The sequence below is a fragment of the Mastigoproctus giganteus genome, chromosome 5 (assembly GCF_048544385.1).
Source record: "Mastigoproctus giganteus isolate SK-2022 chromosome 5, ASM4854438v1, whole genome shotgun sequence".
Classification (NCBI taxonomy): domain Eukaryota; kingdom Metazoa; phylum Arthropoda; class Arachnida; order Uropygi; family Thelyphonidae; genus Mastigoproctus; species Mastigoproctus giganteus.
In genome coordinates, this window is record NC_143579.1 from 33,010,928 (window position 1) to 33,035,562 (window position 24,635).

General features: G+C 37.5%; 1 protein-coding gene across 3 annotated transcripts in view; it reads left to right on the forward strand.

Annotated features, from left to right (window-relative positions):
• dsh (Segment polarity protein dishevelled) overlaps positions 1–24,635 on the forward strand; it is a 512,259-nt gene that overhangs the window by 224,183 nt on the left and 263,441 nt on the right. For all 3 annotated transcript variants that reach the window (XM_090373973.1, XM_090373975.1, XM_090373972.1), the window contains exons 6-9: positions 15,171–15,360; positions 17,449–17,542; positions 20,905–20,974; positions 21,162–21,249. In XM_090373973.1, the coding sequence (XP_090230099.1) occupies positions 15,171–15,360; positions 17,449–17,542; positions 20,905–20,974; positions 21,162–21,249 (442 nt within the window). The remainder of the gene's footprint in view (positions 1–15,170; positions 15,361–17,448; positions 17,543–20,904; positions 20,975–21,161; positions 21,250–24,635) is intronic.

Here is a 24,635-nt window from a genome sequence, read left to right on the forward strand (position 1 = left end):
CCATACAGTGGTTTGTTATAAATGACCCTATGGGCAGAGATCACTTCCCAATCGTATGCAAGTTATTGATAGCACAGACTCCTTTAACTAAACCCAGCAGGAAATGAAAATTTGCCTGAGCAAACTGGGCAAAATTTCAGTCATCAATCTCTTTCGACGAAGAAAAAATTCGTCTCCAGCCTATTGATGATGTGACAGATTACATCACGTCGCATATCCTAAATGTGGCCAAAGACACAATACCATTATCAAAATCCCCAGGTCAAAAGCATTATAACTACTGGTGGAATGAGGAATGCACAAAAGCAAAAAATAAAGCCTGGAATTTGTTTCGGCAATATCCAATCACAGCCAATCTGATAAATTATAAGAAATTAAGGGCAAAAGCACGTTTCATACAGAGGCAAGCCAAAAAAGAATCCTGGATCCGTTTTGCATCAACAATTAACAGAAAATACTGACAGCAAATTAATTTGGAAAAAAATTAGGCAGCTTTCTGGTAAGTTTCCAACCATACCTTCTCCAGTCCTCTCCTGGAATGAGCGAGATTTATCTAGTCTATCGGATACAGCTAATGCCTTGGGCAATACATTTGCTGAAATCTCAGCAACATCAGCTTATACTAAATCTTTCAAGCGAATTAAAAACAGTAGAGAACAGTATTCTATTAACTTCCAAACTGACCTCATTCTACCGTATAACAAACCTCTGAAATATCTGAACTTTTGCATGCCATTAAAACCGCTCATAATGGTGCCGCCAGAACAGATGGGATCTATTGTGTCATGCTGCAACATCTTGATGACAAAGCTTTGCGCCTCCTCCTGGTCTTTTACAACCGTATTTTTTTTTTTTTTTTTTAGAAAATGTTTATCCAACCTCTTGGCACCACTCTATTGTTTTGGCATTCCTGAAGCCTGGAAAAGATCCAGCCAAACCCCATAGCTATAGACCAATATCCCTGTCAAGTTGCCTCAGCAAAATCCTTGAAAAAATTGCTGGATCACTGAGTCACAACATCTAATGAGCAATAGTCAACTGTCAACATGGCTTTCAACAAAACAGGTCATGCTTGGATCTCGTGATCAAGGCTGAATTTGCTATTCGCAATGCCTTTGTTAAATACGAAAATCTAGTAATGGTTTCTATAGATATAGAGAAGGCTTTTGGCACTACCTGGTGGCATGGCATACTTAGTGATCTTTATTCTCACTGTCTATGGGATAACCTCCCCATATTTTTTCAAAACTTTCTACAAACTAGATCGTTTCTCAGAGTACTGTATACAGGTCTGGAGGCCTCATTTCAAGAAGGATGTAGAGCTGCTGGAACGAGTACAGAGAAGGGCAACAAGATTAGTGAATGGAACAAAGGGGTGCTCTTACGAAGAAAGGCTTAAGTTTTGCAAATTACAGTGTCTGGAGACTAGGCACCAGCGAGGTGATCTGATAGAGGTGTATAAAGCCTTGAATGGTTTAAGCATGCTCAATGCTGATGGGATTCTTCCTCTAGCTCAGAAAAATCACCTGAGAGGGCATAAATTCAAATTGAGGAAAGACAGATGTAGGATAGACGTGCGGAAATTTGCCTTTAGCCAGCGGGTGGTTGGTTGGTGGAACAGACTTCCATCCCTTGTGGTGGAGGTTGATAGCCTAAATAAGTTTAAGGCTCAGCTGGACAGGTATTTTGAATGAACAGAGGGGTGAAGTGGAAGTGGGTTTTTTTTTTTTTTTGGCTGATGCTGCATAAGATGCAGGATATTTCAGAGACTGCTGGGAATCATTGGGGTACAAATAAACACATGGGTTGTGTTAGGGTAGCTAAGGAAAAGAACAGGTGCATGTATACTTGTGTGTACACCAATGCTAGGAGTTTAGTAAATAAATTTGATGAATTTGAGGTATTGCTCAAAACATCAAAGGCAGATATTGTGGGGATTTCAGAGACGTGGTGTCACACAGATATAAGAAATGCAGAACTGGAATTTGGGGAGTACAATGTCTACAGAAAGGATAGACAGGATAGGAAGGGAGGAGGGGTTATGCTATTAGTTAAAAAACACATAAAATCCAAGGAAGTGAAGCCAGTCGACATCGCTGGACAGTGCAGTGTCGAGTCAGTTTGGTGTGACATAAGCATTGGGAGATCAAGATTGAGAGTAGGAGTGTGCTATAGGCCTAATGACTCTGATGAGTATAATAAGAAACTGTTCGGAGAAATAGAGTGGGCCAGTAAATCAGAGAGTCTTATAATGGGGGATTTTAATTTCCCAGATATTGACTGGAATTCGGGGGCTGGTCACTCACACAGTAGCAAGGATTTTGTGGATTTATTGGATGATTGTTTTCTACATCAGCATGTTCGGGAGGCAACTAGAGGGAGTAATACTCTTGATTTGATTATCAGTAGTGATTCTTCATGCATTAAGAATCTGCAGATAAATGAACCACTTGGTGGCAGTGATCACAGTGTGCTGAAGTGGGAGTTACTCAAAGAGGTAACTACCATTAGGGGTAAAGGGAAGGGGTATTGCTTTCGTAAAGGCGACTACAATGGACTGAGACAGTATTTAAATTCTATACAGTGGGATCAACTGATGATATTGCCAACAGCAAATTCAAAATGGGAAGCATTCAAAGAACTTATCGTGGAAGCTACTAGGCTTTACATACCAACTAAGAAATATTGTTCAAGGTTTAGGCCTAAATGGTTGTCAGATGAACTAATGAGGCATATGGCAGAGAAGAAAAATGCATGGGATACATACAAATTAACACGTGACACGGACGCCTATGATAGATACAAGTTGATATGTAACCAAGTTACAAAGGAGGTTAGGCAGGCGAAGGCAGATTACGAGAGATCCTTGGCAAGGGATGCGAAGAAAAACAGCAAAGAGTTCTTTACTTATGTAAACTCTAGAAGGAAGGGGATGAATCAGATTGGTCCACTTGAGATCGATGGGTCAACTGTTGATGACCCTGCTCGGGTAGCTAACAAACTAAATGAATATTTTGCATCGACATTCACACATGAGGAGTTATTCAGCGAGGGGAATGCCAGAGGTGTATTCAATTCTAGCAGTAAGCTAGAGAATCTTGTAATAACTGAGAGCAAAGTGGAGGAGAAATTGTTGAAGATAAACACAAGAAAGGCACCTGGGGTGGATGGGATCTATCCAGTTATATTAAAGGAGGCAGCAAAGGAGGTAAGCAAACCCTTAGCCATAATTATGAGAGCTTCCTTGGGCTCAGGGGAGGTACCCATTGACTGGAGATGTGCAAATGTGACCCCAATTCACAAAGGGGGATCAAAGGCTGACACAAGTAATTATAGACCTGTGAGTTTAACTTCTGTTCCCGGAAAATTAATGGAGGCACTGGTGAAAGAAGCACTGCAGGATCATCTAGACAAGACTTCAGTTATAGCTAGGACACAGCATGGTTTTGTTAAGGGGAAGTCTTGCCTGACCAATTTGATTGGATACTATGATGCAGTCACAAAAGAACTGGATGCAGGGAATAACTTTGATATTATATACTTGGATCTTAGAAAGGCTTTTGATACTGTTGCACATGGAAGACTGCTGCACAAATTGGAGCAGTGTGGCATTGGAGGCAAGTTGCTGCTATGGATAAAGGGGTGGTTGAGGGGGAGAAGACAGAGAGTGGTAATCAATGGACACTGCTCATCGTGGACTAATGTTATTAGTGGAGTCCCTCAGGGTTCAGTATTGGGGCCTTTATTGTTTTCTGTATTTATAAATGATATTGATGATGGTATATCAGGCTTAATGTCCAAGTTTGCAGACGATACGAAGGTTGGCAGGGTTGTCAAGGACACTACTGACACTATGCTGCTGCAACAGGATTTGGAAAGGTTGAGCAGATGGGCTTCGAGGTGGCAAATGAAGTTTAACATTGACAAATGTAAAGTACTACATATGGGAAACAGCAACCCCAGAGCAGCGTATCAACTCTGTGGTACTACACTGACAGTGGTAGAGAATGAAAGGGACCTGGGGGTGGTGGTGCAGGCAGATATGAAGTTCTCTGAGCAGTGCAGACGAGCTGCAAGTGTAGCTCATGGCGTATTGTCAATGATATATAGGAATTTTTCTAGCAGGGATAAGGAGGTGATTATTCCCTTGTATAAGGCAATGGTCAGGCCACACCTAGAGTACTGTATACAGGCCTGGAGGCCTCATTTCAGGAAGGATGTAGAGCTGCTGGAACGAGTACAGAGAAGGGCAACTAGATTGGTGAATGGGACAAAGGGGTTCTCTTACGAAGAAAGGCTTAAGTTTTGCAAATTACAGTGTCTGGAAACTAGGCACCAGTGGGGTGATCTGATAGAGGTGTACAAAGCCTTGAATGGTTTGAGCATGCTCAATGCTGATGGGATTCTTCCTCTAGCTCAGAAAAATCACCTGAGAGGGCATAAATTCAAATTGAGGAAAGACAGATGTAGGATAGATGTGCGGAAATTTGCCTTTAGCCAGCGGGTGGTTGGTGGGTGGAACAGACTTCCATCCCTTGTCGTGGAAGTTGATAGCCTAAATAAGTTTAAGGCTCAGCTGGACAGGTATTTCGAACGAACAGAGGGGTGAAGTGGAAGTGGTTATTTTTATTTATTTATGTTACTTTTTTTTTTTTTTTTTTTTTGGCTGATGCTGCATAAGCTTGCTTTCTTGCATCAAATGCCTCTACTAATGCTAATGCTAATAAGCTTGCTTTCTTGCATCAAATGCCTCTACTAATGCTAATGCTAATAAGCTTGCTTTCTTGCATCAAATGCCTCTACTAATGCTAATGCTAATGCTTCAAGTAAGATACCAAAATGACCTCTCTACAACTTTCATTCAGGAACAAGGTGTTCCTCAGAGATCAGTACTGAGTACCACTCATTTTGCTCTTAGAATCGATTCCATCACTAAACAGCTTCCAAACACAGTTGAGATGTACCTTTATGCGGATGACCTTTCCATCTCCTGCCATTCCCAAAACATGAGATCTATTGAAAGGCAGCTTCAGATATCACTGAATAAAATACAATGGGCCAGCCTTAATGGCAATCGACTCTCACAACAGAAAACAGTTGCTATCCATTTTTGTAGACAGCACAAACTTCATCTGGATCCTGAACTTCAAATTTCTTAGACCATATTAAAAATGTACTATGTACTTCCTGTTTAAATAAGTTAAATATACTCAGAGCTTTATCCGCCCTAACCTGGGGTGCATATCACATCTCCCTGCTTTGGTTATACAGAGCATTAATCCGATCCCATCTTGATTATGGTGCTCCTGTCTATGATTCTGCCAGAGCAAGTGCTTTGCGCTGGCTTGATCCATTTTAGCACAGTGCCTTGAGGATTGCACTTGGCGGCTTTCAGAACATCACCAGCACATAGCCTCTACATTGACGCTCACGAGCCCCCGCTTACTTTATGTAGAAAAACACTGTTACTGAAGTATGCTGTCAAAATACAAAGTTGTACCTCGCATCCAATTCAGTCATACCTATTCAATCCACCATTAGAAAACCTCTACAGAAATAAGCCTAGCATAATAAAACCAGCTGGTCTCAGCCTTCTCGAACTGATGGAGGTTTGGGATGTTTCCATTCATTCTGTACAACAGGTGATAATGTTTGCTCAACCACCATGGACTTCTCCTCCTCTACCAACCTGTGACACTTACCTCTGCCAATGGGGAAAAAATATTCTACAAGCATCAAATGTTGAAACAACTGCATTAAGTTCACACTCGCAGATATATTGATTTTTCTCCCAATTTATACAGATGGTTCTAAATCCAACTCGAATGTTGGAGCAGCAACAGTGTTACGAAATACCACTATTTCAGCATCCCTTCCACCTGAATTCAGTATCTTCTCAGCAGAATTATATGCAATTAAACTGGCCTTAGAAAATCTCTGTTCTGACTGCTCATTAAAATTTGTCATTTACACTGACTCCCTCAGCTCAATCTTAGCATTATGTAATTCTTCAGATAAAATTCACCCTGTTCTAAACGAAATTAGAAGATTATTACTACTGATTGAGGAACGCCACCAACTGGTCACTTTCTGCTGGATTCTGGCACATTCTGGAATTTCTTGTAATGAACTGGCTGCAAAAAATCCAACTATCTTAGATTTAACCAATATCCCTTTTCCAGCATCAGACTGTGCACAACTCATTCATGTCGCATGCCTATCAGAATGGACAACAATCTGGCACTCTCAAACTAATAACAAGCTCATGTAGTTCAAAAGGATCCCAAAATTTGGCGCTCCAGTGTCCGTACATCTAGATGAGAAGAGGTTGCCCTTTCAAGAGCAAGAATAGGTCATACTCATCTGATCCACCTTCATTTACTAACAGGAGATGATCCACCGCAGTGTCCACATCGTTCTATAAACCTGACTGTGAAACACATGCTCATTGAATGCCCATGCTATAAACAAGACAGAAATTCAACCTTGCTATCGTTGGTTAACCTTCAGAAACCAATAAATCTAGAGAATCTAATCAGTGACAATGCAGATGTTTCTGAAGTTTTCAACTTTCTGAAGCAAATTGGAGTTTTTAATCATTTCTGATCTCAGCCTTTTCTGACGTTATAAAAACTTCTCATCTATTTTTACAATAAATGAATAGGCGCATTATAGCCAAAGCAGCTTATGTGCCATCAAACCCACATAACAACAACAACTTACTTTTCTACACTGAACCTACCTTCATCAGTAAAAGCTGGATACCTAAACTGCTGCATCTGTCTTTACATCCCCAATCCTATTCAATGCTACAAGTGTCAGAAGTTTAGGCATTCCCAAACTGTCTGCCGAGGAAATTCAGTGTGTTCAAACTGCGGATCAAAGGAACATATTCATACCAATTGCAATGCCGAATCTTCACGATGTCCAAACTGCAAAGGCAGTCATTCAGCATTTTCTAAATCCTGTGAACAATGGAAGCTGGAGAAAAAAAATCAAGAAATACAAAGTAGATAACAAAGTGACATACCCCGAAGCGAGAAAACATCTTCTACAAAGCATACCTAAATGTACATGTGCTGAAGCATCCAAAAGATACCAAATAGTTTCAACTCAGACAGATACAACAGTTCCCCCAAAAGTGTAAATTTCTGACTGGGCTCAGCCACTCTTATCATCTGCACCACAATCCACAAAACAAACTGTCGATAGGACTAATAATATACCAATCTCAATACCACCTACTATTCAAGCTCCAGTTATTTCAGGTCAAATGGAAAATTCAGATTATGCTAGGAAGAAATCATCTGATACCACAGATATGGATATTGCAGAGAATAATACTTATGATGAACCCATTCTAGATCTATATGCTGAAAATGACATGGACACAATCCATTCTTCCCAAAAAACGAAAAAATAAAAATTGACCATCAAAACAGAGCATGTCTAAAAAACAGACAGATTCGACTGCTAACTCTAAACCTGCACAATGAACAGCATAATCCAATGGAATTGCAGAGGATTTCATAGCAACATAGACAACATATACGAGTTAATCAATCGTTATCATCCCGTGGGTATCTGTATCAATTAAATGTTATACTCTTTTTTGTCAAGACAGTTCTCTTACAAAAAGTACTTATGGAGGAGTAGCCATACTCATAGACTCAACAGTTCCTTGTAAGCAAATTGTTCTCCACACTTCCTTAGAAGCCATTGCAGCTCGTATAGTGGTTGGCACTGCTTTAATGATCGTCTCAATAAACCATGTACAATTCAGGAACTGGAAAACCTTATGTTGCAAGTACCATCTCCTGTCTGCCTGTTAGGAGACTTTAATGGTCACAATCCATTATGGGGATCTCCCGTCTCAGATAGACGTGGAGAGCTAATTGTTACTAGACAGACAGAACTTAACATTACTGAACACTGGCTTATCCACTTACATTCATTTGCCTACTGGTTCAACCTCGGCAATAGATCTTTCGCTATGCTCTCCTATCCTCTTCCCAAGTATCAAGTGGACAATACATAACAATCCTCTCAGCAGTGATCACTATCCTGTAATGTGCCGAATTCAAACCACCCATTCCAAAACAACTGAAACCCAAACGAAATGGAAATTTTCCAAAGCAGAATGGGCAAAATATAAAAATCATGTGTCTCTTTTGATGATCACATCATTGAGTCTTCTCCTGTCGATACCATCACAGAGCATATAACAGCACAGACACTTAGAGCTGCAACAACCGCCATCCCGCAGTCTCAACTAGGGAACCTCAGGCATATCAATCATTGGTGGAACAAAGACTGTTATAAGGTTAAAAGAGAAAAAAGTGCCACATGGAACCAATTCTGCAAATACCCAACCACTGTCAACCTTATTAATTATAAAAGACTTAGAGCCAAAGCACGATACATCTACCGAAAAGCCAAAAGACACTCTTGCATAAAATTCGCTTCAACAATTAACAAAGATACCGAATCCAGAATAATTTGGAAAAAAATAAGGCAGTTAAATGACAATTATCTTAAATCGCCTTCAACTATTCTTAACTGGAATGGGAACACCTTAGGAACTGCATTCTCTGAGTGTCCACCTCAATTGCTTATCAGCCATCATTCCAAAAAATTAAAGCCGAAGCTGAGAAATCCAAACTAAATTTCTAAGCTACCAATCCTTTGCCCTATAATCAACCACTCATACTATGTGAACTAAAAGAATCCATAAATACCTCTAGAAACAGAGCACCTGGTCCTGACAGTATTTACTATATAATGCTGAAACATCTACATGAGAACTCTCTGTCCTCACTGTTAAAATTCTGCAATAGGGTCTATTCTGAACACACATCCCCCTGTTCCTGGCAAGATCACTCGACTCCATACAACTATAGGCCGATATGTCTAACCAGCTGCTTGAGTAAAACTTTGGAAAAATTGGTGCACCACCGATTAACATGATACCTTGAGTCTAGAAACATAATCAGCAATAATCAGTTTGGCTTTCGGAAGAATAGATCATCTTTAGATCTTATGGTAAAGGCTGAATCACACGTAAGAAATGCGTTTATTAGAAATCAACATCTGGTCATGGTTTGTCTTTATACAGAAAAAGTTTTCAATACCACATGGCATTATGGAATCCTAAAGGATCTCCATTCTATTGATATGAGAGGCCATTTACCATATTTTATTCAAAACTTCCTTCGCCACAGGTCAAGTCCAATACCATCAGGCTCTGTCACAAACATACATACAAGAAGAAGGAATCCCACAAGGCTCTGTACTCGGTGCCACTTTATTTGCAATACGAATCAACAATATCACAAACAGAATTCCAAACCCTGTCGAATCATATCTCTACGCTAATAATCTTACCTTATTCTGTCATTCCCAGAATATGAATTATATCGAGAGGCACTTACAAATATCAGTAAATAATATTGAACTGTGGATGACACAAAATTGATACAGGCTATCAAAGCAAAAGCCTACAGCTATCCACTTCTGCAACAAGCACAAAATCCATCCAGATCCGCCGCCTCCGTAGCCAGGTGGGAAGGAGCAGTAGTGCGTAGCACACTCTTCTTGATTAGACCGGGGTTCGAGCCCGTCACCACCAAATACGGAGGATGCGGAAAGGTCAGGGAATGACCACCGCATATTCCCGGAGCAATATGGCCTTAGTTGCTCATGCTCCTAAAAAAAAAAAACCAAATAACAAATAACCATCCAGATCCTGAGCTACTTTTGGACAGTCATCCTATCCCAATCATGAACAATATTCATCTCCTAGGGCTAGTTTTCAATAAGAAGCTAAATTTCCAAGATCGCATCAAACACCTACGAACTACTTGCATTAGGAAAATGAACGTACTCCGAGTCATCTCCAGTACATCATGGGGTGCAGACTGTTACACTTTGCTCCACTTGTACAGGTCCCTAATTAGATCTCGGCTGGATTATGGAGCACCTATTTATGACTCTGCTAGTGAGAGTACCTTGGCTCATCTTGCTCCTATCCAACACACTGCTCTTAGGATTGCCCTAGGTGCATACAGAACATCCCCAGTTCAAAGTCTATATGTTGAGGCCCATGAACCTCCACTGAATATCAGAAAAAAGATGTTATTGATGAACTACTCTGCTAAAATTAAAAGCCACCCCACACATCCTATTTGGCCACTACTACATGATCCTCAGTACATAATCCACTATGCAGACAAACCAAGAACAATTCGGCCTACTGGTATCAGATTCCAGAATCTAACAATGCTAGAATATTCAACTTCATAATGTTCTCAGAGACTTAAGAGATCCAGATCTTCTGTGGATTACCTTCACGCCTTATTGTGATGATTACTTTGAGCAGTGGGGAAAAGGTGCTATATCAGATATCAACATCCAACATACATCTTGTCCATACACAGAAATATTCCCTCTTTTCAAAGATCTACACTGCTGGTTCTAAGTCTTGTAATAAAGTGGGTGTAGCTGCTGTCTTCCCTAATAGAACTATTTCACTTACACTTCCTGCAGAATGCAGCCGTTATACTGCTGAGCTTCATGCCATTAAGCTTGCTTTGGAATATATTTCACTCCTGTCAATCAATAAAAGCATCATATATAAGGATTCCAAAAGTGCTCTCTCAGCTATCAAAAACATGACACCTCACAATCCTTTGTTAAAACTCATAAGATATGCGCTGGTACGTCTTCACGAACATCAGCAAACTATTGTCTTCTCTTGGAGCCCAGGGCACAGCGGTATTAAACAAAATGAATGCACAGATAATGCTGCAAAACATCCCTCCAGCATAACCTCAACATATCAGTATACGGGATCTTGTCCCATATACTGATTGTAGATGCAATATCCAAAGAAAATGTATGGAACAGTGGGAGAAATCAAACACAGAACAAGCTGTTTCAGCTGAAACCTGAACTACAATCATGGAATTCTAGCCTGCGTAAAAATAGAAAAGAAGTAATCCTAGCCAGAAACCGAATGGGCCATACTCACCTCACTCATCTGTTTCTGCTCACAGGAAACTATCCTCCACAGTGTACACACTACTTGCAAGCATTGACAGTAAAGCATATACTCATTGAATGTAGCATTGTTTAACAATGCTCGACAGTGTGTTTTGAGCTCCTTGTCAAATTTACAAGAACCGTTGTCACTCAGCCGCATCATAGGTAACAATGCAAATCTCTCCGAATTCTTTTTGGACCTAAAACGTATTCAAATGTATAATCAATTTTAACTGCTCCCAGAGTAGTCATCACATACAACTTCACTACCTTTTGTAAGCACAATATGGCCAAAGTAGCCCTTGCACCAGAAACTCCCATAACAACAACAATCCTGACACTAGACTAACCCTTTTATATCCATTGCCCAGCTATTGGGAATGGACTTGTCAGACAGTATCTATCAAGTAATCTAACAAGTAATTTCCTGTACTGTTTATTCACATCTATATACACTTTCTGATGTTGAAATCCTAATTTTTCAACCTCTGAACTATCAAAGTTTTTTAGAGGAATGAAAGGAGGTTTCTTTTACATTAGTTTTTCCCTCTGCTGTGCTGTTTTTGCGCTATTTTAAGCTTTTTTTTTTTTTTTTTTTTTAAATCCCAAACACGAGAGGTATTAGATCCTATAGTACGTAGTACTTCTCCACCTCCAACCTATGCTTGGGATGGAGGTGGAGAAGACGAAAGAAGATATATGTTGACATTAAACTTGAATTTCTGTAGACTGTAATTTTCAGGAAATACGTATGAAGGAAAGTTGTTCCAGAAAACAGCAATTGAATGAATAAATGAGGAAGATGAAAAGTTGGTTCTGTGAGTTTCGAGTTGGACAGTAAATGGATGTTGGCGGCATGTGTTCAGACTGTTTTAAAAGAGAGAGCGGGAATTATAGAAGCCAATTCATGAAGAACAGTGCCTATGGAAGTATCTGTAGAAAAGGCATGCAGCAGAAACAGTACGTCTATGACATAAAGAGTAGAGAGACTCTGTTAGAGATGAGTTATTAATTAACCTAACTACCCCTCTTCAGAATGAAATCTAGAAGCCTGAGAGAGGTTTTGGGGGCACTGCCCCCAGATGTAGGAACAATATTCCATTGTAGGGCAGATTTGCAATTTGTACGGAGTAAACAGCTGTTTAGAAGAAAAGTAACGCCGAGAGCAAAAAAGAAAACCAAGCTTTTTAGAAGCAGATGAAGCAATATTTGTAATGTGCTTGTGCCAAGAGAGATTAGAAGTCAAGGTAATCCCCAAAACAGATATATCATCTTGCCTAGAAATTAGTATCAGCATCTCGACCAGTTGGGTCTGTGTGACTAGAGAATGGAAGCCAGCTGGAGTTGTGAACATTAAAATCACCAAGGAAAATTACCTCATGTTAGGAAAGTTGCAAATAGAGGAAGTCAAAGAGCTCCAAGTGATTAGTGGAGTTGGTTGAACTGTAGAGACAACAGATGAATTTGACACACCAAGGTAGAGAGATTTTAAGCCAGAGGAGATTCCAAATTACCAAGTCTGACAGGGAATATCAGAACCGACATATCCACAAGTACTACCTTTGAGGCGAAAGGAATCATACAGCAAATAATTTCAGCAACTGAGATGAGCAGTGGTTGAATCAACCGATAACTGAGATTCTGTCAGCAAAAGTTCATGGGGTTTGGCAGGCTGTAAGTGGAAATGGACATCTTTGAGATTAGAGCAGAGACCACGTATATTTGAGAAATGAACTAGGAAGTGTTTGGGAGGTTTAGATCTTTTCACAGATAAGTTTGCTCTATTAGTTTGACAATTCGTGGTGTATTAAATAGTAAGAAAAGCTGGGGGGAGGGGGACATGCTGTATGAAGTAATGAAATTTTTGGATATGGCATAGACATTGGTAAGAATATACCCAGATCCTTGACATAATGTGGCCTCGACAATGCCCCCCAACATACACACTACTTGGACTCCCTCCAGTTACTATCTAGCAGAGTAAAAGTAGCAAGATTATAAACTAGATGATCCGGAAGCCTCCTAGAGAGTTATCAATAGGTTCGGTAGATTGTACTAACTATCAGCCAGCCTGCAAACACCATTTTAGAGCTTTTCCAGCAGGGATAAGGAGGTGATTATTCCATTGTATAAGGCGATGGTCAGGCCACACCTAGAGTACTGTATACAGGTCTGGAGGCCTCATTTCAAGAAGGATGTAGAGCTGCTGGAACGAGTACAGAGAAGGGCAACAAGATTGGTGAATGGAACAAAGGGGTGCTCTTACGAAGAAAGGCTTAAGTTTTGCAAATTACAGTGTCTGGAGACTAGGCACCAGCGAGGTGATCTGATAGAGGTGTATAAAGCCTTGAATGGTTTAAGCATGCTCAATGCTGATGGGATTCTTCCTCTAGCTCAGAAAAATCACCTGAGAGGGCATAAATTCAAATTGAGGAAAGACAGATGTAGGATAGACGTGCGGAAATTTGCCTTTAGCCAGCGGGTGGTTGGTTGGTGGAACAGACTTCCATCCCTTGTGGTGGAGGTTGATAGCCTAAATAAGTTTAAGGCTCAGCTGGACATGTATTTTGAACAAACAGAGGGGTGAAGTGGAAGTGGGTTTTTTTTTTTTTTTTGGCTGATGCTTCATAAGCTTGCTTTCTTGCATCAAATGCCTCTACTAATGCTAATGCTAATGTATGGAAGTTTGGATCTCGCCATGGTGTTCATCATAACCTCAAAAGACATCAGTCATACTGCATGATGGAAGAGATGGGGAAGGGTTGACCGGATCTTAACTCTGGAGACTAAACATGGTTCCATCACTTCAAGCATCTAATAAGCAAAGTGGTGGTATTGCACCGGTTGATAAGAGTCATCTACCACCTAATATTGCCTGGTAACACAGAGGGGTGGCATTCCTCTGTGTGGTATGAGTGCCACACCTTGACCCCTGCTTATGTTGGTTCATACCTGGGTGGTCGCCCACAGTGTGCTTGCGCATGGGGGTTATATTCAAGATTACTAACAGTCCCACCATCATGAAAGTGCAAGCAAAGGATTTGGCTGTCACAGACCATCTGGATTTCGCTGAAATTGGGTCCACTTGACTTGAGTGTCACCCGAATATCAGTTTCATCAGCGTTTTAGACTCCCAGGTAGCAAGCATAGGACCTCAAGGACCAAAGCTTATTTGCCATCCTATATCATTTCAACCCTGCTGTAAGCAATCCCATTCCGATATCATCAGTGTAACATTTTTAAGATTTAAATGCTTATGTTGTTGGATAAACTAATTTGGTTTAGTACATTATGCATCTCCTCTTCCACCTTAAATTTTAACTTTGTATCATCTGAAAAATCTCTGCTTTAGCTGCCACTAGACAGGACTAATTATCATTCATTAGCACTCTTCTGTCATCTATCTTCTACTTCTAACTGTAAATTAAACCTTAAATTTTATGTTATTTTACATTTGTTTTGATATGTGTAATATATATTTATATAAATAATAGAGAAGAAAGAAATGTAGGAAAGAGTAAAGGCATCAAGTAATAACTGTGAACCATATGCCTGCATTATGTGTTCCCCCCATATTTATCACTTTTTGGCCTTAACCCCAATATATTTCAAATTCATTAATTTTTAGAAAGTATTAAATTCTATCTAAATTCACCTTTGTGTTCCCCCCCCCCCCCCCATTGTGTTTTGCTGTGTCATGTGCTTTACTTAACAAACAGAGGTTCTATGTTCTACATTGTCATCTTTTCATGTGGTTCTGGTGGTTGCCTCTCGATGACGACATAGGGTTGTGTGACAATATACTTATTTATTTTTATTTGTATATTTATGTGGATTTAAATATTTATATATGTATATACACACACACACACACACACACACACACACACACACACTGTAATTTCTTTACTCTTTTCTGTATTTCTTTGTTCTGATACTTATGTCTTTACTCTTTTTTTTTTCTCTATTACTTATATCACTTATATTCATTATGATTATTGTGTACTTTCTGTCAGTGGCCTCATCCTTAACTTTTTTTTTTCACTTCTTTTTCCTTTAATATATTGTTGTTTATATATATATATATGTTTAATTAATTAATTAATTAATTTTCTTTTATCTTTCTAAAGGTTTATGTAATTGTAAAGCCACTGTACCTTGTGGCTGTCCCAGTGCTCGTTTAAATGGCCATAGCAAACTTAGCCATGTTCATATTCATCCTCGTCACAGAGGTGGTCAGGGCTACGAGTCATCTTCAATGATGACTAGTGATATTGAGAGTACAAGTTTTTTAGATTCAGAAGATGAAACAACTAGCAGGTAAACCTTGTTTATAGATAAGTATTTCTTATCAGAACAACCTATACAAAAGTATTTGAAGAAAGGGGCTTAAGAGTTGTAAGCACCGTTTGCTTTCTAGAATCACATGATAATCTTAAATGTAAATTTTGAGTGTTGAAAGAGTTTTTTTTACTGCTACTACTAAGAACACTTTCATTCATATAAATTAGAGCTTTGCATTTATGTGTATCCAAAGTAGAAAACCACGGATACTGATATAATAAGAAATTAGTACACTGCTTTGCATTGAATGAAATGATTTGGAGAATAATTCATTCAGCTTAGACTAGTACTTATTTCTTATTTTAGTAGTTTCTTTCTACAGCTGTGTCATTCAAATCTCTCATAATAAATGAAATTGTTCTATTTTTTACTTCAACTCTCTGCACTTCCAAAAAAAATACCTGTGGTGGCAAAGCACCCATTGGAATTCAAGTTATCCAAAATGTCACCACCGGGATCCAAACAAGTTCATAGATTCTGGAATTTTAGAAAACATTTTTCTAAGCATATGTTTTTTTTTTCTCTGTTTCAAGGATAAATGGAAGGCTTACTACATCTTTTTAGAATCAGTCAGTTAGTTTGTCTTCCTGCTTGTGCCTGTTTTTCATGTAAATTTCATTTCAGTGATATCATAACACTTAGAAACAAACTGTTAATTTTTGACATTGATTTTTTATTTTTATTATTTTTTTTTTGTGCCATCTCTAAATCAAAGCTGACTTATTCTGGGGGTTCTATGCCATCTCTTACAGTGGCAAAAGCCAACTGTGAAGTGTTGTTTACAAACATTTTAACAAGCAGGAAGTTAAGAAGGGTGCAATGACAGCTACAACTGCTAGGATGAGCATGGGAGATTCATAAACATGATTGCCACCAAATTACATTTTCAAGTTAGATAGTTTTTTTTTGTTTTTCTCTCTTCTTTTCCTTATGTGATTTGTGTTCTAGCTTCATTAAAAAAAATAATAATAACACTTGTAATCATTATTTCTAAGATTGAATGAAAACTGTGGGCCCCATAAATTTGGGTTATGGATAGCATGCAATGGACAGACCTGATTCCCACTCTGTGATTTAAATAACTGGCTTTGATATCATCCATCCCCTTAAGATGGACAGATGAAACTAAAAGTATGTTTTTTAACACAAGCAAAGATAATTCGCCATCAGACTTAAAAAATAACCTAAAAAAGTTTCCAAATTCCATGAAGGTATTTGTTCATCCAATAGTTTGTTTCGCTTGTGAAAACGAAAAAAAAAAAAGATACCCGAATCAGTTCAATGCTTTAAATATCTCAGTGAAGTCATGGCCTTTGGACTTTGCATCCCACAAAACTGAAGTGTCTCTGTAAGAATCTTTTTCATATCAATAACTTTATCCTTTACTGCACCTGTTCCAACAAATCCTCATTCTTTCAGAATTGTTGATTTGTTGGGCGGGGCGATTCCAAACCTGTGTACAAACTCAAAATATGACATAATTGCGGCTTTATGCAATTAAATAATTATCTCTTTTTTTCTAATGCATCATAGACAAAAACGTGCTGCCTTACAGCCTGTCTAAACTTTAAGAGAACATCATCATACCAGATATGCACAATTACACTTGAGTCTTTTTCATTTTTAATTTTATTGTTTTCCAAGTATTACAGTAATCTGCGGTTATCAGTGTTGTGCATTAATTACTATTTACAGACTAACTGAATAGTTTATTTAGTTCTTGTAGAAGCAAAAAGAATTATTTACTAACCTCCCAACCTTTGCATCATCATCAAACTTTGATGTCAAGTCAATCCCATCAGTGTTATTAACCCCACTTTAGGCTTTGAAACAGCATGGATGAATACAACCTCAAAATTGGATCACTTATAGCGAACCATTTAATTTTTGTAATTTTTTTCCTCCTTAATTATTGTTTTCTAAATGTAAAATGTCTGATTCATAAAAGATATAGGAATTTTTTTTTTTTTTTTTTTTGCAAAAGCATTTTGTAACTAAAGTGATCACATGTGCAGTCTTTCTTACAATTAATCATTATGCCTTTATGTCAAATTTTACTATTAGAATATCTACAACAACAGAAGAAAGTAGTGTATCCCGGATTCATGCTAGGCATAGAAGGCGAAGAAGGCGACACAGAATGCCTCCTATGAGTAGGGTAAGTTGAAATTTGATGTTATTGCATTAGTAAAAAATTCAGTCTCTTCCTGCTTTTTAACTCAAAAGATTAAATCGTATCTCACAGGGCTACATTTGGCTGTTAAAGTTATCTTATTATGATAATAATTTTAATATTTATGTGAACAAGTTTAAACATTTGCTGAAAATTTGTTTATGCTGGTATTCAACATTTTCCCCTTCACACTACAGAATTTCAGAATATTTCAAGACAGCACAATGACATCCTCCAGAGCAGAGATCTCTGTTCCCATATAAAGTAGTGATAGTTGTTGACCCTTGTCAAGGGAAACAGGAAATGTATTATGCAAGGATGGCTGCAATAGCACCAGGGTATGTCTGCCATGGGCTAAAGTTAATGATATTGCTCAAAAGGTGATATTGTTGTACACATTGGTACTAAAATATTAAGATTATGATGCTTGAAGGGTTTACTTAACAGGTTCTTGGCAGTGTTGAGAAAAAAAAAAAAAAAGTTACAAGTTATGATTAAATTTGAAAGTGTCTGCAATTCTTCAATGATGCGAGTCTTGTCAATCGGTTTGGCCCAGGAGAAACTGTGCAGGGTTCATGTGGTAGAATTTTACTCTTCTTCTTTACTTTACAAAATATAAGAGCAATGAAGCTCAATCTTTCCTACATAAATAATATTGTTAAATATATAAGAGAACTTTTCATGGTCTGTGCTTGTTAACAGAAGAGACTGTTTTTACAGGAATGGGATACACTTGAATAGAAGGGGTGCAAGCATAGTTGCTGGTGCTATCAAGGTAGTGTTAGGTGGGGGTGGAAAACTGCTAGCTTGGAGTGGGGATACACAGAATAATAGACTAACAACAGCTATTGGCAGAGGTGAAAGTGATTCTTACACAGTTTCTGTTGGAACAAGCAAATACATGGGCTATATTATGGTTATTAAAAGTGAAAAACAATAGCATGTATAAGTGTATGCTAGTTCTAGGAGCATAGTAAATAAATTTGATGAATTTTTTAAGTACTGGTTAAGTAATGATTGGTTGGGTTTTATTGGCGCATTAGCAACTAAGGCTATAATGCGCCAATTAAGTAATGAAATGCAGACATTGTAGGGATGTTGGATAAATGGAGCACCCATAAGGAATGCATAATTTGAATATTAGGAGTACATTATGTACAGAAAGGACAAGCAGGACATGATGAGGGCTGGGGGTATTAGTTAAAAAGCACATTGAATCTAAGGCAGTGCATCCAGTTGACATGGATCACTATTGCAATGCTGAATTAGTTTAGTGTGACATAAGCACTGGAAAAACAGAAATGAGAGTATGAGATAGAAAAGTGAAGTGGCAGCCATTTTAAGACTTCTGTGATGTATCATGGAACAAGCAAATACATGGGCTCTGTTAGAGTTACTATGAGTAAAAACAGTGCATATATACTTGCATGGTCAATTCATCAAATGTTGACATTGTGGAGATGGAGAAATGGTGTTACTCAGATATAAGGGATTCAAAATTTGAATGTGGGAAGTACAAGTGTAAAGTGTATTTGTGTCAAACAGCACCAGATGTTCCCGGCGCCTCCGTAGCCTGGTGGGCAGGAGCAGTAGTGTGTAGCACATGCTTCTTGATTAGACCGGGGTTCGAGCCCGTGACCACCAAATACGGAGGATGTGGAAAGGTCAGAGAATGACCACCGCATATCCCCGAAGCAATATGGCCTTAGTTGCTAATGCTCCTAAAAACCAAATAACAACAACAACCAGGGGTTCCCCCATTTTCGCGTTGTATACGTTGTTGTGTGAAACAGAACACTATTCAGGCCAGAGATTTAAAACTCTGGGAATACTGTGTATATGTGTAGTGTTGTGTATCTGTATCGTTGTTCATCTGGCCCCAGGTGCCAAGCGATTTTGTGATCAAGTGTCTTTGCCAATAAATTTGCACTCTTTCTTGGTAAAATAAAATCATTTCCCTTGTTTTCAGCGTTACATTAACTCTCGATTAATTCAGTAAAGAAAACACTTTACTAGATCAGAAGGAAAAGAAACCTTCTTTCTTTCTTTCTTCTCTTTTTTGTTTTATTACTAACCCACTACCACTTGGTCACAAAGGTGGCACTGCTCCTACCTCCACGTAGCGGGGCCGGTAACCTGGAAGGGAAAAGCTCTCCCTTCCAGGGCGAAATGGAGTAAACAGTTCCTAAAACCCAGAAATCCATTGGGTGCATAGATGAGACCCCCTGCAGGGCAAAAACAGCCGGAGACTGATTTTGTTGCAGCTAAACGTCAAAAGACTGACGTAGCCAGAATCAAAGCTCCAACTTTTCTTATTATACACTCGACTCAAGAACAATCTATTGGCAAATTATCACCATTTCTAGTGCAAAAATGCCTATAAAGTATAATAGGTACACCCAAGACAGTTCGTCGATTAAGATCGGTAGACTTACTGGTTGAAATTACCACTGCCCGACAATCTGAGCAGCTATTGAAACTAAAAGCGTTTGGTGGAATTTCTGTTACAGTTTCACCACACGTTTCCCTGAACACGTCAAGAGGTGTCATCACCTCTTGACGTGCTAAAAATGTTAATTATTGCCCATACTTCTGTCTTATCTCTTTATTAATTTTTATAAAAATTAATCTTCCCCAAACATAGTATTTCAATTAATGTACAAGAGTCAGAGTCTATCTTGTTTATTTTTAATTTTAGTCCATTTGCCTTCTGAACCATTTTTTGTAATATTTTGCTTGAATTTCTTTGAATTTTATATAAAATTTGAACTAATATTCCTGTTTTGATTTTATGATTTCTAAATTAAAATATGCAACTGATTTTTTTTTTTTTTTTTTCCCCAAAAGGTAAAATTGCTCCCATCCTCAGTTTTGTTTCTTTGAAAATGGCATGTTTCACATTTTTAAGCTATCAAATTTTTCATTAAAATTATAAAAAAAGTTACATAGTATTATTAATTAATGCAATCCAAAAAGAAAAAAAAAAAAGCTCAAGCATTGGTACACTGCAAGCAGAATTAAAATATTTAAAAAAAACCTTGCAGATATAAAAACAAAGTTTGGGCAGCTGTTAGCTGTGGTGTGGCTACTGCTAGATTAACAATTATAATTGTAACTAGGAAAGTAAAAATCTTTTGTTTTTAAAGAAAGAAAGATAATTATTTCAATATAATAACTGTTTCAGTATTATCAGTTTGAGAAATCTTATTTTAAATTTAAAATTGATTTTTGGTCAGGTTACTTTTTCTTTCTTTTGTAATTTTTATTTTCAAATAATGCTATATAATAAACATAATGTTGAAAAATGTGCCACGTTTACTTTTTTTTTTCTTCTCCTTTCCTTTCAGACTTCTTCTATTAGTAGTATTACAGATTCCACAATGTCTCTAAATATTATAACTGTAACACTCAATTTAGGTAAGTTTTGTGATTTTAGAACTGAAAATTTTTGTAAATTGCAAACTCTAATAAACTTTATCATTATTTTTTATGCCAAAATAAGTTTTTGATTTAGAAAATTGTTTAATTTCGCATGAAGTTAAATGCTTAACAACCAAGTTCTAGTCATTAATTGTCTTTTGTATTTAATTTTTATTCTTTTTAGATACCGTCAACTTTTTAGGAATTAGTATTGTAGGGCAGTCAAATAAAGGAGGAGATGGTGGAATCTACGTAGGTTCAATTATGAAAGGGTGAGTAATATTAGGTTTAAATACTGAACGTTCCTTTTTTTTTTTTTTTCTTCTTCTTCTTCTTCTTCTTCTTCTGCATTATAAATACAGTGCAACCTCTATATAATGTGGATGTTTGGGACAACTTTTAACACCTGCATTATAAGTGGAGTGCATTATAGCCAAAATTAAAATTTACCAAATTTTTTTTTTTTTTTTTTATATGAATTTTTGACATGAATTTACAATGGACTAAGGACAACCTATTAAGCAAGCCTTTTTATACAAGCATTTATTTTTCATATATATATATATATAAGCTAAATTAAAATAGAATATTTTCCAGTAGCATGGCAAACCAGTAGAGTGAAAAAGAACTTAACCAAACAAAATAACATAAGAATAACAGTAAAATATATATGGGGGGGATAAAGAAGAAGAGGGTAGTGTTGAAGCAACGTTCCTAAAATAATTTAGGAAATTAAAGTCAATTAAAAGAAATTTAGCGGCGCCCCTCTGAAGGCACCCATTTCCGAATTATGTGAAATCTCACTAAAGTGGAAACCTAGACTAACAACATTACACGACCAATTAATAAAATGAAATAAAATAAAATAGTCAGGGAATCACTGCATTTGAAACGCTAAACAAATCCATGCAATGACGGAATGATACTCTGTCGAGATGGGGCATAAGTATCATTCCGTCATATTTTTGGTCCTCTGTCGAGATGGGGCATAATGGTCAGTCTATTTTATTTCATTTTATTAATTGGTCATGTAATGTTGTTAGTCTACGTTTCCACTTTAGTGAGATTTCACATAATTCGGAAACGGGTGCCTTCAGGGTGGGTGCCGCTAAATTTCTTTTAATTGGCTAAAAAATAATTTTCTAAATTATTTTAGGAACGTTGTTTACACTACCCTTTTCTTCTTTATCCCCCCTATATATATTTTACTGTTATTGTTATGTTATTTTATTTGGTTAAGTTCTTTTTCACTCTACTGGTTTGCTATGCTACTGGCAAATATTCTATTTTAATTTAGCTTATTATAAGCAACATGTAGTGGATTGTGCTTTTCTGCTGCCACTGATGTTAGCTTTCCTACTATTTTTCTTATTTATTTTTAATATATATTTTTTAATAATTTCTGTCTATTTAATTTTTGGATTAATTGGATTATATATATATATATATATATATATATTTTTTTTTTTTTTTTTTTTTCCCATTTTTGTAATCACTTTCCTTTTAATTTTAGTAGTTTGTCATCAGTGGCCAGAACGGATTAAATGTTTTAAATGGACCATTACTTTTTTTTTTTTTATTGCATCTCTAATTGAGGGAAGGACAGGATAGAAACTGGATGTCTGCAGTAATCTCTCTCTCTCATGAATATTGTTGTTTACAAAAATTTAATCATATAATTAGAATATATCATAAATGAGAATACGAAGAAAATAAAAATGCACTTTATTGCCCAAAACAAATTTCACAACAAACACCAGCAGAAGTAAACTCGCATTTTGAAAACCATTGCAGTATTTGCTTCCCTCTATGAGTTTTCTTCTGCTGGTGTCTATTGTGAAATTTGTTTTCCCATAAGCTTGCAATTTTTTTTTTTTTTTTTTTTGTTATGTCCTTGGGGATCCATTGAAAATGCTTGCATATCCAAAACTGTGATGAAACCAGGCACGGTAAATTGAGGTAGCACTCTGTATACTGTGTGTTCATGCAAGCTAAGTTGGGTAAAACCCAAATAAGGGATGCCACTAAACATGTCACCAAGTTACTTACTGTTGTTACGCTTACATATCGATCACTGAATTTTGTTATGCCCATCAATTTTATCAGTCAAGTTTTGTTTTCAAAGTTCACTTCATTTTAGTAACTTGAGCAGTTTTTAAGAGGATGCTTTTAACATTTATGTTTTTTTTTTTGTTTTTTTTGTTTTGCAGAGTTGTTTAAAATTTTCTGAACAGTACTTGGCTTTTTATTTTTGATCTAAGCTGTTCTACATGTAGTCACAGTTATTGAAAACATATGGACACAAACCTGACAATCTCAAACAAGCAACAAATTATACAAGATCAAACAGGCACGAAGAGGGTATCCTTGCCGAGCTACATATTTAACACACATTTGACACACTGTTGCCTCCTAAGAAGAGACAATCCTCCACAGTGTCCTCAGTTTCTTTTCAAACTCGCAGTAAAGCATGTAATCATAGAGTGCCCATGTTACCAAATAGCCTGCCAATCAGCTTTCAGATCACATGCATACAAACCATTAACTCTTCAACTTATTGTGGAAGACCAATCAAGTGTAAATGACTGTTTACCTTCCTCAAATTAATAAATCTTACCAACCTTATCTAATACAATAACATCAGCAACAACTACAACATAGCAAAACTTGAATAGGTGCAATATAACCGAAGCAGCATTTCTTGCCATAAAACCAAAAACAATAACTTGGAGCATAATATACACAGATTTAATGAGTGCAGTCTTGGCATTAGAGAAAATTCTTATCCTCACGTCCAGTAACAAAACAAACCTGATCATCTCCGAAAATTTTAAATAATAGCAATAATTTGGTTAGGTTTTGCTGGATCCCTGCAAATGCTGACATTCCAGGTATTTCGCACAGTTTCTGCAGCATCAACGTATTTTCAAGTGCAATATGTAGACTTTCTGCTGCATATCCAATGAAGCTGTACATCCAGTGATAACATATTTGGTAGTTTCCAGTAAACAGCATTATCTAGATCCTGTTGCAGTAGGAACAGGATCTAGATAATTTGGGCAGATGGGCTAAGAAGTGGCAACTGAAGTTTAACCTTGACAAATGCAAAGTACTGCATATTGGTAGAAGTAACCCCAGAGAAACATACCAACTGTGTGGTGCTACACTTAAGGCAGTAGAAAATGAAAAAGACCTGGGAGTAATTGTGCAGTCAGATATGAAGTTTTCTGAGCAATGCAGACAGGCTGCCAGGGCAGGTCATGGGGTTTTGTCAATGATATATAGGAAATTTTGCTAGCAGGGAGAAGGAGGTGATTGTCCCTCTGTATAAGGCAATGGTCAGGCCACACCTTGAGTACTGCATACAGGTCTGGAGGCCTCATTTTAGGAAGGATATAGATTTACTTGAGCGTGTACAGAGAAGGGCAACAAGATTGGTGAGGGGAATGAAGGGATCCTCTTACCAAGAGAGGCTTAAGTTCTGCAAATTGCAGTGGCTGGAGATAGGCACCTGCACGGTGATCTGATTGAGGTGTATAAGGCCTTGAATGGGTTGAGCATGCTGAATTCTGATGGGATCCTTCCACTTGTTCAGATTACGAACCTAAGGGGGCACAAATTCAAATTAAGAAAAGACAGATGTAGAATAGATGTGTGG